The 18,928-nt window shown below is 45.9% G+C and overlaps 1 protein-coding gene across 1 annotated transcript; it reads right to left on the bottom strand.

The window, feature by feature from the left end:
- Nucleotides 1–3,103: 3,103 nt before the first annotated feature.
- On the bottom strand, nucleotides 3,104–5,645 carry LOC110565884 (mast cell protease 1-like). Its single transcript, XM_021663659.2, has 5 exons — nucleotides 5,565–5,645; nucleotides 4,939–5,089; nucleotides 4,290–4,425; nucleotides 3,819–4,073; nucleotides 3,104–3,422 (listed from the first exon to the last, which is right to left on the bottom strand). The coding sequence occupies exons 1-5, from the start codon at nucleotides 5,617–5,619 to the stop codon at nucleotides 3,279–3,281; spliced, it is 741 nt and encodes a 246-aa protein (XP_021519334.1). The 5' UTR covers nucleotides 5,620–5,645; the 3' UTR covers nucleotides 3,104–3,278.
- Between the last annotated feature and the right edge of the window lie 13,283 nt (nucleotides 5,646–18,928).

The following is an 18,928-nucleotide window of genomic DNA, read 5'->3' as shown; positions in this document are numbered from 1 at the left end:
AGGGGTAGGTTATGTAGCACGAGGGTGCCGGCTCCACAGAATCATGGCTTAGATCCACGGGCCCTGAGTTGTGTTTCTTCTCCTTGGCTGAAGGTGAGGGAAGAGATACAGAGTTTTCAGACCAACATCAACCTCATTAATGCTGACCCTATGATTTTGCCTGCATTTTCTTTATCTGGTATAGATTACCAGAATTCTGCTTTCTCTTCCGCTTCTCTTGTCTGCTTATAAATATGTTGGCATATTCAAAAGGTTTGGTTAATTCACAATGTAACATTGTATACAGTGTATACTCAAAATTTCAATCCCCTACAACCTTGTAAGGCTGCTGGGGAAATTGGGTTACAGAGCAGAGTATGCTGTAGAGCGCACGCAGCTCTGGCAGGGACAGCCACATCCAGGAGTAGTCAATTTCCTCCCTGTCCCCCTCCCGCCTTTCTTCCCTTCTCCCTTCCTCCCTCCCTCTCTCCTGTTGCCCCCTCCTCCCATTGCCCTCTACACCCTACTCTCATTTTTTATTTTGAGATGGGCTTTCATGTGGTCCAGGTTAGGCTTGAACGCCACATGTAGCTGAGGCCCCGTGGCCTTGAATCCTGCTCCTCCTGCCTCTGCCTCCCAAGTGCTAGGGTTCCGTGTGTGCACTACTGTGTCCAGGATCTGTTTCTTAGGAAATAATTTAGCAATGTGACGCTAGGAGTAATTGAGATGTTCATGATATATTCAGTGCACAAAGCTGACTCCAAGCTAACTTCAGCAGCTTTGCATTACAGGATGAAAAGCTGGGCACGCCGATACACACTTCGATCCTCAGTGCTTGGGAGGCTGAAGCAAGAGTGTGGCTCTTGTTCCAGGCTAGCCTGGGCTTCAAGCAAGACCTTATGTAAAGCAAAATAGCGAAGCAAAACCCAAAAACTGTGGTATGCTTAAAAAAAACAAAAACAAAAACAAAAACGATTTGAAGTCATATTTCTTCCTTCTTAAAAAATGTTTCTAGAGCTACTGAAAATTTTCATTTACAAAATAATTGATAAAAAACATTCTTTTGGATGGTAAGAGACGGGGGCAGGAGGTAACATGTGCTGAAGGGCATTTATAACCCTCACTTCTTTCTTCTTGTCCTACATCACCAGAGACTGCATTCTCCTCATTGGAAGCGTCTCTGGTTTCTGAAGGTAGATCTTTAGTTATTTGTTAAGCACAGAACCTGTATTTTCCTTTCACTTGCAGTTCCTTTGATTTAAAGATTTCCCCGTTTTCCCTGACTTCTAATTTTGGTTTCCACTCTCGCAAAGCTTGGGTGAGAAAGTGCTGACCTCTTGGATGATTTCTTCAGCTGCTGTTGGCTGGCTGATCTCCCCTTTGGGCATCTTCAGTGGGTGTCTGCTGTTACGGGTGCACTGAGAGGATTCATTAAGCTGAGATGCCCAGCACGGCTACTGCACCCACTATGGGAAAAACATCTCATCTGTACGTTTTTTCTTCCTGATCTCTTGAGGCTCTGCCTGCTCTCTCGTTCGCAGAGTCCTTTGGGCAGGCTATGACTGCCTGCCACCCACCATGCCTAAGAATGATCAGGCTCTTATCTTGACTCTGGAGCCTCTGAGTCACCAGCTGTTCCTTTGACACCAGGGGCCCATGTGATGGGGTTTGTTCTGTAGTTGGTGACCTTTCTGGAAGCTGTTCATGCTGTGACCCTGCCCCAGCTCCCGGGACTTTCCACCTGCCCCACTATTATTGTGGACCAGGCTGCAGGGTGGGTAACCCAGGTGCCCAGCTTCAGGAAGGAAGATTGTCCCAAGGATGTGCTGTTCTTAGACTGTGGGGTTAAAGAGACAGCATGGCCCCAGCTGCAGGTTAGTGAGTGCTCACATCTTCTGAGAAAACATAGCTCCCGTCTTTGTATTTCACCCATTGAGACTTTTGTTTAAGCTCAGGGTGGTGGCACATGCTTGTAGTCCAGGCACTAGGGAGGCTGAGGCAGAAGGACTGTGAGCTGGAAGTCAGTCTAAACCATATAGTGAGAATATGCCCAAACCAAACCAGTCTAAATCAAAATGAAAAAAAATAATCCTACCATTTCATTACATAACTATATATAAGAGTTAGAAAAAAATAAAGTCACCCACGTAACACAGATTCTTTAATTTTTAAAGAGACTTTTAGGTTGTTTAATCTCTATATGTGTTCCCTGCCCCCAGAGTTTATAGTCAGTCTTGTACTTTGATGCCTGCCATTACATCTGTACGGAGCAGTGGTGGAGCTGGAATGCAGATGTGAGGGCTGACAAACAGTGAGGAGGGTGGAGGTGCTGAGTTCCTGGTCTGGGGCTGGTGGTGACAGCAATTTTTCATGATACAGTAGTCAGAGGTCAAGCCCATTATATTAATCCTTTCTCGGACATGGTAGACTCATGTGTGGCCTCTTCAGTCTTAGACTCCACAGTACCCTGAAGCTCGCGCTTTGTTCCCCTTGACTAAGGATGACGGGGGCTTTGACTTGTAAGAGGAGAACAGGTCACTTACAAGTTGACGTAACTCGGGCATTCTACTGAAAGGTGGTACCTCACTTTACCATCTTTGAGGAAGATGGCAGTTGAATTGGGGTGGTTCAGAAGCTGTTCTAGAGCCAACTTCATGCTTAAGTTCTAGAGGGAGGTCTCTTCCCAGCGATGGCTAGCTCTGCCCTGAAGCACTGGTACTCTCCTGCTGTGACTGCTGCAGCCACAGTCACGTTCCCAGGGCTTTGAGGCCAGGCTCTGCTCTAGCTGAGCAGAGGACCATGGCAGGACAGGTGTTGAGGATATGAGCTATCAACAGCTACTTCTCACCTACACATGGAATTTGCTATGACGTGTGGAGAAGATGCAGTGATAAGGCATGGGGCTTGTGGGGAGAAGACAAGGAGGGAGAAGAAAGGACAGTGGAGGAAAACGGCAGACCAGGGCGGATTAGGGATTAGTCTGGATATGAAATCTTACAGTACACACCCGTGCACGCTAGATGATATTCAATAACCCACATCAGCACACCCGTGTGCCCCAAACAATTCTTCGTTCAGCTTGGGGGGGGGGCTGAGCGTTCAGAGCACAGAGTGGAGCCACATAGCTGCTGGAGGTTCTGTCTTTATTGGGCTGCATTACAGGGAACACTCAATCACTGCAGACTTGTGCATCTTTGAGATCCTTCGGGGACAGGCTGGGGACAGGCTTTGTTGAACCCACAGGGTACCAGAAGAGCTCTGGCTGGGAGGCTCTGACTCGGGCTGCCCAGGCTTTTCAGCTACTTGCCCCTTATGACTAGATTAATCCAGGGCACATACGGGGAGATTCGGGTGAAGACTGCGGGGGGCTTGGCATCTATGCGTCCATAAGATACAATGCCATGGGCCACCCCAGCGCACACCAGAGGGCCCCCGGAGTCTCCCTGTGGGTTAGAAAAAGCAGACTATTAGCAAAGATCACCTTCCCCCAGCTACAGACTCCCCACCATGGCTACTTAGTCCCAGAGTGAAGTAAGGGGTCTTGACTGCCTATGAGTCATAAGTCAGGGGTTTACGTCTGATGATTTTTTTCCCCTCTGGTCTTGACCCAATGCTTATGTTGTCTCCCTTCACCCTCTTCCGTTCCCTTCTGGAGCCCCATGGGAAGCTTGCAGGCAGGGCTTAGGCATAGGGAGAGGAGACCCAGAGGGAGAATTTCAGTCCCCAGAGTACTAGGAGCCTAAGAACACAGGCATCCAACACTGTAGGAGAGAGCTGTTTGGCCCTCTTCCTCCTGACACTGTCTCCTGCTGTGGGGAGGGAAAGCAGTGTGTGCTCACCTTGTAGGCTGATCTTATCTTTGATGGACTGCCCACACAGACCTGGAAGTTATAGTCGTAATGCTCGTAGTTTTTACAGGCTGCCTTAGTCATGATTCTTAGTTTCACCTCCCTCAGCTTGTCTGACGTTGGTTCTGTCACTCCAGTTCTCCCCCAGCCAGCCGCCCGGCACACTTTTCCAGGGTTTATAAAGTCAGACGGACTGGGCAGGGAAATCACATCCACAGAAGCAGTCACCTTAGCTTTCTTTTGAAGCTGTGGGGTGGAGGGGGATGGGGTGGGAGAAAGAGAGAAGAGTTGGCAAACCAGAGAAGGACGCTGTCTTGGACATGAGTCCCACTGGGTGGCAATGACACGGAATTCAGGGATGGGTTCTGAGGAGATGGACTGGATGAGAGAGAGTTGGAAGGCCTGAGCCACAAGGAGAGTTAAGGAGGGGAGGGTTAAGAAGCACAAGGAAAATAGCCACACCTTCAGTAACATGATGTCATGGAGATTGGAGTAGAAGCTGTAACTTGGGTGAGCGATTTGTTTTGCGACTTTTATCTTCTGCTGCGTGGATTCTTTCTTGCTCACATCATGAGCTCCGAGAGTGACGGTGATTTCTCTGTTGGAAAAGAAGAGGAGCAATAAAATGGCTGGTCTCATGAGGAGGAGTCATGCTGAGCAGAGGGACACCGGGGTCGTTTTTCTCTGTCCCAGGGCAGAGCCACTTGAGAGACTTCAGTGGGGCTCCCAGGGCACTGCCTTCCCAGAAAGACAGGGCTCAGGAAAGCACAGGACTGAGAACTGTTTTCCTTCCCCCTCAGTGCTTGGATTGAACCCATGGCTTTCCGTGTGGGAGACAGACAGGCACCCTACATTGTGTTACAATCCAGCCCATGACTGAGAGCTCTGGTGATACCAGGATAGGAGGAAAGTTTGTCCCAACAGGAGCCTTACTTAAAGCTCCTGCCTCTGAAAATGGAGATGACACATAAAAACGGTCCAATGAGTGGCTTTGTCCTCTCAGTATAAAAAGGAGCTCATTTGGAGATGAGCAGGGCCGAGGCCTTTCACCAGCCTCTGCTGCCCTGTGACCGTGGCTCATGTGTTTCTCCCACAGAGAGAAGCCTCGTACCTTCCTTTGCAGTGCGCAGCCGTCATCACAAATTGTGGGTTTATGAGGAAGCCGCCACAGCTGGCGGTGAAACCTTGTTTAGTGGTGATCGTCAGATGGGCCATGTAAGGGCGGGAGTGTGGCTTGGACTCAACACCGCCAATAATCTCCTCTGGAACAAAGAACCCCGAGTCCCTAGTCACAGTCTTGTGGGATAGCCCAACACAGCACTGGCCAAAGAAGAGGAGGCTAAAGTTGAGTGACTGCTCCCAGCCCACTCCACCCTTAGTGGGGTACAGGCCCCTCAATATGTCCTTTGGCCCTCCCTACCCAGTCCTCCCTGTCCACCATCATCCTACATTTCACAACACTTGGTCACTTGTGTATGTGAAGTTGACACTTCATTTAGACACTTCCTCTCACCCTCGTCCTGTCTTCTTCAACACTAAGGGGAAGGCCAGAGAAAAGCTGCCCATCAGAACAGAGACTGTTTTGATGAAACAATGCAAAGGGGAATTAATTTTTCATTCTTACTTGATCTAGGAGATTTCCCCTGGATTACCTCATTTTAGGGTCTCTGTCAGCCAAGATAACAGGTCAAGGCTGCTGAGAACCCAAGAGGTTAGGGAGATCAAGACAAAACTCACCAGCTCCAGCTTCAGGAGGCCAGAGAAGGGCCAAGAGGAAGAGGAGGGCCTGCATTTTCCCACTGGCGCAGCCTCGGGTAAGCTTCTGGGGTGCTCCTGCTCTGGTTCCCTCTTTTATAGTTCCAAAGTAGGAGAAAGGAAGGGCTGGAAACCACAGACTGGGCTTGGTCAAGCTTTGTACTCCTTATCAGAAATTCTCATGACTCCTCTCTCTGCTGGTGCTGACTATGTGACCAGATTCTGAGAGTCCTGCATCTCATGACCAGGTGCCGACTCCACCTTTCAAATGGGCTCCCTGGAGGCAGGACAGCAGCGCAAAGGGAGGGGGGCACAGATCAGGGGTCAGGAACCTGTTCCTGTAAACAGCTTTGAAGCTCAGGCTGCATACATGTAAAGGTTCACCTCTGTCATCACTGCACCAACACAGGCGTCCGCAGTGTATGAAAGCGTAGGTATCAGGGAGCACATTTTTATTTACAAACACTGACGGGGGTTGGAGGCTGACTCAGCCTAATGGCCACTGTCTGTGCTGACAAGTGGGAGGTCACTTCATCTTTATTCAAGTGAGTAGGAGATGAGAGAATGGGGACAGTGTATTGAATATACGGCCTATCAGGCATGGCCAAGACCTTACATCGGTGCCTTCAACCTTCCTAATGCTGTGACCCTTTAATACAGGCCTTCACATTCCGGTGACTCCCCGGCTACACAGTTATGTCATTGCTACCTCAGAACTGTAATCTTGCCACTGTTCTGAACTTTAATGTAAAATGTCTGACATGCAGGATATCTGATATTTGAGCCCCAAAGGGGTTGTGGCCTACAGGTTGTGAGCAGCTGCTGTAAGTGCGTGACCTGGTTTAGTCATACTAACATGGCAATACGCACTTAGGGAGAACACAGTGGACTTTCAGGATATCACAGACCAGGAAGACAGTACATTTAATGGGCTAGTTTCTAAACTTGTTGTTTTCAATTCCAGGGGGATGAGCAGAAAACACGATGGAATGCTTCAAGTAGCACATATGTGTTCTGCAGGGATCTCAGGCTGTCTAGCTGTACGTCGAGAGTCGTGCTTGCTTGATAACAATGATAACAACGCAGTGTCTGTGCAGATCAGCCTTGGAGACTGTAGTTGGTGCTTTCATCCTTTCATGTGTCACTGGATACTAAACACTGCTCTCGGTTCAACAGGAGCACACCATCGATTTCAAATTTTATTCTTAATTGACCACAATTTGAAATCCTGTGCACTTTGGAATAATTGACACACTGTTGCATTTCTGGTCTGTGCTTTTAGACCCCACCAACTCAGAGTGTTGCTGTTTCCATTTTATAGAAGAGGAAATCGAGCCTTGCCGAAATGCCATTAAATATCAGAAGTTGCTCTCAAATCAGTTGCTACTTGACTCCAATAAACTTTCTTTGTGTCAGCCTGCTTTCCTTGATCGAAAAAACAAAGCAAAGGGAAGCAACTACAAAGGACTCCAAAAGGATCAGTCCACCGGTCCACAAGCTCATCAGGAATAACCTTAGAACAGAGCCTGTGCGTTGTACCGCTCACAAATGCTTTCCCTCCCGGATGGACCTGTAGAACAGAGATCTTCACTGGAAGGAAGAATGAGAGACCCTTCTGTTCACCAATCCAGGCCACAACCTAACGGCTTTACAGATCCTGCTGTAAGTGATAAAAACCAGTAGCTGTAGGTGTGACATGATGATTTACGGCATGCAGAGCACACCTGCCGCTTAGACAATGTCACCCGTGGGTATCTGCAATGCCAGACAAGGCTTTGGGTGACCAATTATTTATAGCCACATATCATAAGAGTGTAAAGTGGTTGGTCATTGTGTCTAAAGTACTCAAAAACATAGGCAAAGAAAATGATGAGCTTTGGACATGATTTTGATCTAAATAAAAATGAAAACATTTTCTTTTTTCGTAAAGAAAAGCTGAGACTCCTAGCAGTGGGGGATACAGAGCCTGACATCACCACTTCATGTAGACACGTGGGACTTCCGGTAGAAAAAGGGGGACACCAAACCACCATAAAACCCTCTACCCAAAATTTGACTCACCTACAAGAAGTGTAGGGATAAAGATGGAGCAGAGATTGAGGGCACGGCAAACCAATGACTGGCTCAACTGGGGAGCCAGCCCCTGACACTAACAGCTGTATTCTGCTATGCGTGTATAGCTGTCTTCTGAGAGGCTTCATCCAGCAGCTGTTGGAAACAGATGCAGAGACCCACAGCCAGTCTAGGGGAGTTCTGTGGAAGAGTGGAGAAAGGACAGAGAGAGCCAGAAGGATCAAGGACCCCTCAAGACAGAGTAAATTAACCTGGGCCCATGGGGCCTCACAGAGGCTGAACCACCAACCAAAGAGCACGCATGGGCTGGACCTAGGCCTCCCTACACATGTGTAGCAGATGGGCAGCTTGCTCTTCATGTGGGTACTCTAACAGTTGGAGTCAGGACTGTCTGACTGTTGCCCGCCTTTGGATCCCTTTCCCCAGCTGGGCCACCTTGTCTGGCCTCAGTGGGAGAGGATGCGCTTAGTCCTGTTGCAACTTGAGGTGCCAGGGTATGTTGGTACCCCTTCGAGGTCTCTTCTCTGAGAAGGAGAGGAGATAATGGGGGGGGGCAGCATGAGGATGGGACTGGGAGGAGAGGAGGGAGGGGGCTGGGATCAGGTGTAAAGTGATTAAATAAATAAATACATGAGGAAAGGGGAATAAAAATGATTTATTGTGAAGACATTTCAAGGAAAAAGATATCATGCAGCTAGATTAATGCAGTAACTCAGAGAAGCCTTGCCAGACTCAAAGACCATACAGTTCATCTCAATGAACTCTATAGTTGAAATCACCGTTCTGGATTCATGGGTCTTCGCAGAAAAATTCCAGGTCTGGTATAAAGAGGTACTGACTATCAGCCAGGTCCCAGGCTTGGTTCTAACCACTCAGAGCTCTTTGCATGACAGAGACTTGGTGCCCTTGAGGAGAGTTCTGGCCCCAATGCTATCTTTTATTATATTTCCTTCCTTTGCTTCCTCAGAGCTACAAGGGGCTTTCTAAGCAGAGTGATATGGACGAGAGAGAGAGAGAGAGAGAGAGAGAGAGAGAGAGAGAGAGAGAGAAGAGAAGACCAACATATTTTTTTTAATCACTCTGCACTGGATGTGACCTGATAATACTTTATAAAGACCCCCAAATTCTTCTGTGGAGCCTCAGTTAGAGAACGGTCTTTGAAGATGTGGTCCCAAAGGAACACGCTCTTTCTCCAGTTCCTGAATGCAGAGGTAGGTGAGACATAGTCAGAAACTGGCATCATCTCGATAGAGGTTGCCTGATTCATAAAGTGACATTGTGATAGAAACTAGTGAGAAACACCACGACTGCCTTAACTTACCAAAAAGCAAACCAGGGCAATGTCATAATGGGCTTATCCAGGGGTCAGTGCAAACAGTGCATTATTGAACAATGCAGAAGAGGTGATTTTTGCTATAGCTCCCTTCAGCATATCTGTGTGTGCCTTGAAGACCTATAGTGGATTATTGTAGATGTAGCCAGGCGGTGACTCTGACTGTAGCTGCTCTTGGTGTAGTTTTATTGTTGCTGCAAATGACACACCCCTGGCAGCTACCCATCTGAGAAATGCACCTTTGAGTGTCATCAGGGGAGGTGACATCTCCTGCTGGGAGCCCAATCATGTTTCACTGACGGTGTCCTGCTCATTGGGCTTGGAGTGGGGGAGGTGGCAACTGCTGTGGATGCCTTGGAAAGACACACTCTTGCTGGGGCATGGTCTGGTGCTATATATTCTAAGGCTTTAATTATTTAGCTTTCTGGGGTGTGCTTGCTGTCTTTTATGAGCAGATTATCATGTACCCGAAATGATGCTGTGTAACCTTGCCCCCCAAATTATCCATGATTGGCCAATAAAATGCCTATACCTGAGTTCTGCAGAGGAGGGGTAGGTGGAGCTTAGGTTCAAGGGTTTGGAGGAGAGAAGGATCATGAAGTAGAAAGGGGCGATGAGAAGGAAGGAGGATGAACAAAGCAGAGTTGTCATGGATTAGCATAATAAGAAACATGTTACGGGTCTGAGATTTGGTGTGATGAAAAGAAGCAAACCTAACGGATATTATGTACAAGTATTTGTGGGAATTTGGATGGGAAATAGCCCAGACAGAAATAATTAGAGCAAATGACTGGGGATTTAAAGCTGAGGAATAACAAGGTCGCTGAGGAGAGTTCTTTCTGCCCATCCCCAGTGGTTTAAGGCTATTAGAAATCTAATAGGGGTCCCTGTACCTTTATTTCTATAGTAGGATTAAGGAATTCCTGCTGCTTTAACAACCACATGAATCAATATTAAATATTAAAATCACTACAACACACTCTTACCTCAAAGGAGGAAATAAATCGAAAAATATTGACTTCAGAGAAGTATCCATGGTTTCAGTGATCTTTCATATGTCAAGTCATCTCTTCCTAAGTAAGGCTGTTGCATCTGGCTTATGCGTCTCGGAGGAAGAGCTGCAATCATCAGTGGATGTTTGGATGGGAAGTTGACTGAGGACGAGCACTCATACCTGGCTAATGGATGACTCTCCGTGATAGCGTGCCTCTTGAGTGTGGGTATTTGGAATAACACAGTCCTAGTTGATGGTGTCCTGGAAGACGGTGAGGTACAGGAGTTCAAACCCAAAATAAAAGCATCCTCACACCTCTAGGAAAAGACCACCTAATCTATAACTATAGTAACAAGTAGCAAACAACATCATTCTTACTGACTCCCTTTTTCTTTTGGACAATTGCAGATTCCTGTGCAATTGTAAAAACAAAACAGAACAAAACAACAACAACAAAACCCCAAAACAGCCAGAGTCATCTTGACATTCATCTTGTCCAGAGACAGTTTTTAAAATTTAAAATGTTGTTTGTTTTTTGAGATTTCATTCAGGAGTATTATATTTATAGCATTATCATGTCCCACTTCCCCTCAAAGTCCTTTCACTCTGTATTTTGCATAGCTTTATAGGGAAGAGCACGTGGTAGGCCATGAATGGGAGCCTTCAGCTCTAAGACCATGGCATGGGGGCCCTCGTTCAGTTCACTGGGACACAGCAGCGACCCTCACCTCTAGCCTATTGGGAATGTTACTCTTCAAAGGAAAACTAACCGTCCATAATATGTCGAGGAAAAGGAGTCAGTTAGAGGCACAGAAATTGCTGAAGAAAAGAAGGAGAGAGCAGGCCGGGGATTGGGAGGAGGGGACTAGGATGAACTTCACATTTCATAAGGAATGCCTCGTGGATGACGGTGCAGCCATTTTCAGGGGCACCCCACAAATCAGAGGCAGGGGTGGGAATCACAGGGATGTGCCTTGCTTACCATATGGGCAGGCTCCAAAGCGGCTGCCTCGTTGTTGAGAGAACACTCGGGAACATGATATGTCAGCAACAATGATCATGTCTAAGAGGAGCCTTCATGGTTTGGTGAAGTCTCCTACATCTGGAGTGCTTCTCTTATGATCCTGTGATGCTCTCTGTCCATCTGTCTATCAGTTCTCAGTATCAGCCCAGGCCCTATCAGCCAATTTCTTCATCTTAGCCTCCAATCTATTAATGGTCTTCTCATATCTGGCAGGCTGTTGGGAAGTGATGCTGGCACTAACAGTCCTTTTCATGTGCCTCCACGAGGCTCTATTAGTATACTGCTGCTTCCAGTGTGAAGCTCTTCAGCTTCTGAACCAGAGAGAAAGGAGTCAGAGGCGCTGGCCTCAGGGTGTATGTTCTGTACTCTCTCCTGTGGTGTCAAGGAGGGAGGGTACCTCCTCCATTGCGGGCCTGTTTGGGACCCTTCTTCCGGACCGGATATCAATGATTTCTCAATATGTTTTCTTTGTTTGTTTCGGGATTCCTTCTCTCTCATTCTCTTTGTCTCTTTCCTCACTCATTTGGATTTGGAGAAGTAAAGTGGTATAACTTGCATAACCTTATAGATTAGGCCACAGGGAGAGGCGGTAAACCAAGGCTTCAGCTCTTGGCTTGTGGATTGGAGGCCCTAGTCTGCGTAGAACACCACTGAGCCTTGCCTCTTTCCTATTTGAGAATCTTACTTTTCAGAGGAAAGTTAGCCACATGTAGGACACCCAGGAAACTCCAAATTTGCTTTTCCTTATGCATCAACACAATCCAGAGAAGTCTTTCTCTTAGAAATGAAGTTCCATGGGCTACTGAGAAGAAAATACATTCTTTAGTATTTGGGTAGAATGTTCTGTAGATGTCTATTAGGTCTCTTTGATTTATTATGTTATTTAACTCCAGCATTTCTTTGTTTAGTTTTGTTTGGATGACCTGTCTATTGGCAAGGGTTGGGTACTAAAGTCATTCACTAACACTGCATGAGAACCATTTTTGTTATTTGTTTTTATTTTTTGAGACAGGGTTTCTCTGTGTAACCTTGGCTGTCCTGGACTTGCTTTGTAGACCAGGCTGGTTTCAAACTCACAGAGATCAGCTTGCCTCTGCCTCTTAGAGTGCTGGCATTACAGGCCTGTGCCACCGCTCTCAGTTTATGAAAGCCAATTTTGATTTAAGCTGTGGTAGAGTTTCTTTTATGAATTTGGGTGTCCTTGTGTTTGGTGAATAAATGCTTAGGACTGAAATGTCCTTTTGGTGGACTTTTCCTCTGAGAACTATGTAGTGTCCTTCCCTATCTCTTCAGATCCATTTTGGTTAGATACTAAAACAGTTACAAATATTTAATTCTTGGTTTCTTTTGCTTGGAATACCCCTTTTTATCCTTCTACCCTAAGGTGAGGTCTGTCCATGGTGATGATGTATATTTCTTGGATGCAATGAGAGGATGGATCCTGTTTTCACATCCATTCTACTAGCCTATATCTTTTTATTGGGTAATTGAGACCATTAATTTTGCAGAGTTATCAATAAGGAGTGTGTATTGATTTTTATTACTTTGTTTTTGTGTTGTGTGCCTCCCCTGACACCTTTGACTTACTGATTTGACATTATTTATTGTTCCTTGGGTTTTCTTGAGTATAGTTAACTACTTCAGATTGAAGGTTTTCTTCTAGTACCTTTTGTAAAGCTGGATTGGTGGACAGAAATTGCTTAGATTTATTTTATCATGAAATGTCTTTCTTTCTCTATCAATTGAGATAGATAATTTTGTTGGGTATAATAGTTTGGATTTGCATCTATGGTCTGTTAGAGCTTGAAGAACATCTATCTAGGCCCTCTGGCTTTGAGAGTCTCCATTTGAGCTGTTTTCATCAAAAGTTCTTATGTCTTCTTCAGTTTTAGTGTAGTTTTGTGATATAGAAGAATTTGAGTTGGCAGTTGCACATAATTTGTGAGTTTAGTCTTTTCATAGACTCTCAGAATTCTGCATCTTGGATTTGATCTGAGTTTCTCTCAGTAGGGGACATTGCTATGGAATTGGCTATTTGGTTGGTGGACATATTGTCTGCGGTTTTCCACAATTTTTGTGTTTTTGTAATAGAAACCAAGGATTTTAATTTAGACCATTGGTTATCTATCTATCTATCTATCTATCTATCTATCTATCTATCTATCTATCTATGAAATTTTACCCCAACTAGGCTGGAATCCCAAGGTGGCCATAGACGAGGTGTCTTGGGGTCTCCCTGGAATGTAACCCTCTCTGGGAACTTGAGCACTAGCGCAAGGTGTCTTACCAGATCCAAGTCTGGTCTAGGCCTGTAGCAACCCTGTGGAGTGGCTGGATCTGGGACTAGAGGAGAGTTGTAAAATGGCAGTAGAAATAGGGCAGGCTGTGGTCACAATAGGAAAATTCACCTGAGCAGAGGAGAAATGTGTTATGAAATTGGAGGTGGAGTAGGCTTAGATTTCTGTGGGGAAATCACTGGTCTCATGGTGTCATTGTGGTAAGGAATCAGAGGTGGGCCATGGCAGGCCAGGATCTTAGATACTGGATACAGGATACTCTTCCTGGGCAGGAAGAGTCACCAGAGCTGAAGGAATTGTGTTGAACATGTCTTGACTAATTCCATTCTCACCACAGATTAACTATTAAGGGTGGCCTTCTGTGCCTGAGATGGGTATATGACCTCCAAGGAGTTATTGTCAGGGATGGTTTCTGGGGGAGGCACAATCACTGGTGGCCACTGGGATGTTTCTCATGCTTTAGTGCAGTGGTTCTCAACCTGGGGGTCTCGACCCTTCTTGGGGTCAGATGACCCTTTCACAGGGGTTGCATATTAGATATCCCGCACATCAGACATTATATTTCACATTAATGTAAATTTACAAAAGTATCAAGATTACAGTTATGAAGTATCAACAAAATGATGTTATGTTGGGTATCATCCCAACATGAGGGTCGCAGCATTAGGAAGGCTGAGAACCGCTGCTTTGGTGAATGGACAGACCCACACCCATGCAGCATGAGCAGGACTAATTAGATTTAGTGGGTGAACCGAAAAAAATCCCATCTGCCCTTGAAAGTTTCCATCACGAACTCAGCTCTTAGTTTGCTGTGTCTGCCCGTGTATGTGACTTGGTCCTTATCTCTCAAAGCTTTCAGCACTCTTTCTTTTTCTTTTTTTTTTTTTCAATGCAGTTTATTCAGGAACCTTGAACAATCATCTGACCCTGGGGAAAGCCAGCCCACAGCTTAAATAGCCTCTGGGTAGCCAACCTCAGCGTGCCACGTGGGCAATGCAGATAGGTCCACATACATGGAAGCAAGCCAGATCCTCAGCCTTAGCCAAATGTGGAGTTGTTCGTGACAGAGAGCACTCACCATCGGGAAGGTGGAAGGCGGAAACCAGCTCCATCTTTAAGGCACAGCATTCCGCAGCTCTCTACAGTTCCCCCTTTTTGTTTTAGACGCATCAGGCAAGAGTAGAGGTCTGATCTCTGATATTAGAAATAAATTGGGACTTTATACTGATGTTCATTTAGGTGTCATCCACCCAAAGAGCATCAGACCCGACCGATACCTTTTTCTCAGAGGCGGGACCTGGGGCATCAACCTGCATGCAATCAGACATACTCTTCTCTGGGTCGAAAGCGGCTGACCCTGAGTGCAGTGCTTAGCCTCGCATCCTGAGCATAACATTTTAGCTTTTTATGGTAGCCAACCATGCTTGGGGAGACTGTCCTGCTTCAATGGCTGTAAAGGCCCGAATGGTCATGGCTGCATTACGCTGTTGTAAGACTATAATCTTGCATATGTACCACAGGCAAACCAAGGAGATCAACACCAGAAGGCCTGCTAACGCTCCCATGCCCGCCCATTCCTTCAGATGATTCATGGCTGCAGCAATCCATGATGATAATCCTGTGGCTAGTCCTGCGTCCACTCTGGTAGCATTTACTGTGACAATGGCCACTCTCAGCTGCTCCATCATAGTATCAAATTCTCCAGTCCAATTACCTAAAATATAGCTCAACAATTGTTTAGACAGATTTGCAGCACAGGAAAAATTCTCATGTTATATGCTAGTGACTCAAAGTCCAGCATATTTTCATTGACAGCCAAGTTGAGCGATTTGCCATAGGGTATCAATTTGCTCCTGCACGAGGTCAATCCTCTGATTGAACACCATCAAGCTTCCTTTTAGTTGAGCATTAATTCCTTTTTGTACAACTAAGGCATGAGCTACATTGGCTAAATGATTATTCAGGGTCTGAGCAGTCTGCCCAGTATGACTCATGGCTAATATCCCGGTGGTAGCTCCAACAGCCGCCAATGAGATGGCAGTAACAATGGTGGCTGTAGTTCCAAGATCCCTTTTCTGTCTGAAGAGAGTCATAGCGTGAGGGGCATCAATGGGCACAGGCACCCAGCGAGGCATGCGAGTAACCAGGGCATACCTAAATTTACTAGCATTCCAGCATTGGGCAAAAAAGCAAGTATCATTACCACAATTACTTGGCTCTATCTGGCTAATAATGAATAAACATGGGGATATAAACAAACAGGTGTGGGCTTATAGGAAATATTATGAGAAGCCTTAACCCCCTCGTTGGAACATCCTGCATCAGTTCTAGAACTAGCAGTGGTGGTGTCTGAGGTCTGAGTAGGTTCAGGAGACCATTGCCCCCAGGGGTAAGACGTGCTCCATGCCAATTGACTAACTCCATGTTTTCCTCCACTTTTGAAAGTCATTTAAGGTTCTTAAATTATTTTTTTCCCTTTTTTTTTTTAAATTTTTCATCAATTACACTTTATTCATTCTGCATCCCCCCATAAGCCCCTCCCTCCCCTCCCAATCCTACCCTCTCTCCTCCCTCTGCATGCATGCCACTCCCCAAGTCCACTGATAGGGGAGGTTCTCCTCTCCTTTCTGATCTTAGTCTATCAGTTCACATCAAAAGTAGCTGCATTGTCCTCTACTATGGCCTGTAAGCCTATGGTTTTAGCATTTTTGACCATAATATGTCATGGATAATTTCTTTTCTGGTACTGTGCATTTGGTGTTCTGGGGGCCTTTTTACTTGGATAAGTATCTCTTTCTTTGTGTGTGGGAAATTTTCTCCTATGATTTTATTGAGAATATTATCCAATCCTTTGGCCTTGAGTTCTTCTCTGTCTTCTATGTCATGAAGTTGGCAGGGGCTTTGTTAAGGAGTATAAGGTGAGAGATGGGAGAAATGGAGAATACATGTAATTATATTGTATACATGTATGAAATTCTTAGAGTTAAAAATGAAGTAAAAAAGATTAAAAAGTGCTTACAATAGAACTAAACAAAAAACTCTCAAGAGAAGAAAGATAAATGACCATTAGAAAAAAAGCCTTCAGATAATCATACTAAAATTTGTACCTAAAGAAGCTAATCAAGAGGGAGAACCCTAGGTAATCTCAACCCTTATTCAGAATGGCAAACAGGAGAGAGGGAAATAAGAGGGAACAGGACAGGAGCCTACCACAGAGGGCCTCTGAAAGACTCTACCCAGCAGGGTATCAAAGCAGATGCAGAGACTCACAGCCAAGCTTTGAGCATTAGAATGCAGGGAATCTTATGAAAGAAGGGGGAGATAGAAAGACCTGGAGGGGACAGGAGCTCCACAAGGAGAGCAACAGAACCAAAATGTCTGGGCACAGGGGTCTTTTCTGAGACTGATACTCCAACCAAGGACTGTATAAGGATATAAACTTGAACCCCTGCTTAGATGTAGCCCATGGCAGCTCATTCTCCAAGTGGGTGCCCTAGTAATGGGAACAGGGACTGTGTCTGACATGAACTCAGTTTCTGGCTCTTTGATCACCTCCCTGTGAGGGGAGAGCATCCTTACTAAGCCACAGAGGAAGACAATGCATCCAGTCCTGATGAGACTTGATTGGCTCAGATCAGATGGAAGGGGAGGAGCACCTCCCTAATCAGTAGACTGGGAGAAGGGCATAGGAGAAGAAGAAGGAGGGAGAGTGAGATTGGGAAGTGAGGAGGGAGGGTTCTACAGCTGGGTTACAAAGTGAATAAACTGTAAATAATAAAAAATAAATTTAATAAAAATCCTTCAAGATCCTTAAGCATTAGGGAAACCCAGATTAAAGCCACTTTAAGATTCATCTTACTCCAGTAGAATGGCCATCATCAAGAATATCAATGACAAATGCTGGTGTGGCCCTAGGGGATGAGGAACCCTTTACATTGCTGTTTGGAATGTAAACTAGGTGCAGCAACATTGGAAATCAGTCTGGAGATTTTCTGAAATTAAACAACTAAAACTGAAACTACCACGTGATTCAGGTAAATCACCCCTGAGCACTCATCTAAAGGACTCTAAACTCCCTGACAGGGATACCTGCATGTCCATGTTCATTGCGGCCACATTCATGATAACGGGGAAATGGAAGCCGTTGGCTCCCCATCAACCAGATTTATACCAAATCATAAAGAGGTGGTACAAATCAGAGGTAGGGCCCTCTGATCTGATTCATGACCCTCACCATGGGGTAGAGGGGATAAAGGCCTGGCACTGTAAGCCTGTTTAAAAATATACGGGGAAGACAGCAGTCCATGTGGGGAGTGTATTTCTAATGGTAAACTAAATAGCTGTAGCAGCAAACTGTCTTCCAAACACCTATGCTTTTCCCATAGACAACAGTGACTCCCAGCCTTACCCAGAGACCTCTCTCCTCGTGATGAATGGCGGCAGATGCAGAGAGTCATCGCTGCCCAAGACACACAAATGAGTGGTGGTTGTGGATCCATCAGTAGATAAGTCATCCACAGCACCCCTCTAAGACTCAGGGAGCATGAAAGAGGGCGTGTGAAGTATGTAAGAGCTGGAAGATAGGGTGAAGGGCTGCAAGATTCCATCAGTTCACACCAACTGCAGTTACCAGCACTGGGCTCATATGGGACTATTCCTATCAAGAACCACTCAAGGAACAGGGAGGCGCTGGTAGGGTCCTCTTCTTTACCTTCTGAACTATTGGCTATTGATAGAGTCTGAGAAGATATAAGGAAATCACTGTCTTTAGTTGTGTGTCACTGCTGATCCTACCAGGCTCCAATGGATACATCCAAACCCACAGTTGCATGGATGGTCCTTGCTAATCTCAGTGGGTTACAAAAGTAAACACACAGAGTGTATGACAGAGATTTGTAGGACTCTAGGATGTACAGGGATATTAGCAGTTGAGAGGGGTTGAGAATGTCCACTATGCATGCAGGACATGTGAAAAATTGTGAAAAAAACTATCGTTCTTCCATCTATGAGCAGGTGCACAAGCTGAGCAAGACGGTAGTGAACTCCTGACTCTGAGCTCACGCCAGGGCTCTGGGGCAAGATATATTACATGAGAAGGCTGACCTGACCAGCCATCTCCGGAAGCTCTTTGGGCAAGGTGAAGAGAAGTGGAAACGGTTCTAAGATGAGATGACAGCTTGGTAGGGAGGCTGGGCCGGGAGACCTGGGAGGAGCCTCAGTGGACAGTGGACCTCCTAGGTCCACAGAAATTCCTTAGAGGAATGGGTAGAGTGGGCGGTATGGGCTTTGATCTTTCTCTCCTTTTGTAGTCTGTTAATTTTGAAGGAGAATTTAGAGAGAGCACAGGTACCCTTCTTAGGCAAAGACAGGGCTTTCCAGGACTGACAGTACTAGTATATGCTGTGATGATGGGGCTGGTGCACTGGTGTGATGCTCAGGCTTCATGAGAAGTATCTGAAGACAGCAGCTACAAGATGAAGAGAGGGTGAAGAGGAAGATGTCTTAAGACATACATTCACAGAAGAGTTCGATGTCAGCTCCTTCCTGAAGACAGATTTCTTTATGAAGATTCCGGTAGCTGCACTCTGGGATGGTAGACACTGGCTCAGATGCAGGGCTTGTTTT

The sequence above is a fragment of the Meriones unguiculatus genome, chromosome 9, assembly GCF_030254825.1.
Source record: "Meriones unguiculatus strain TT.TT164.6M chromosome 9, Bangor_MerUng_6.1, whole genome shotgun sequence".
NCBI lineage: Eukaryota > Metazoa > Chordata > Mammalia > Rodentia > Muridae > Meriones > Meriones unguiculatus.
Note: the sequence above shows the minus strand (reverse complement) of the source record. Positions and strands in the feature narration are given on the sequence as shown.

Excerpts from the sequence above, each read along its gene's own strand:
- LOC110565884 (XM_021663659.2), bottom strand. The coding sequence starts at position 5,619 with ATGCAGGCCCTCCTCTTCCTCTTGGCCCTTCTCTGGCCTCCTGAAGCT. Across the intron at positions 5,090-5,564 it reads GCCTCCTGAAGCTGGAGCTG|AGGAGATTATTGGCGGTGTT; the intron begins GTGAGTTTTGTC and ends TCTTTGTTCCAG. Across the intron at positions 4,426-4,938 it reads GCTGCGCACTGCAAAGGAAG|AGAAATCACCGTCACTCTCG; the intron begins GTACGAGGCTTC and ends CTTTTCCAACAG.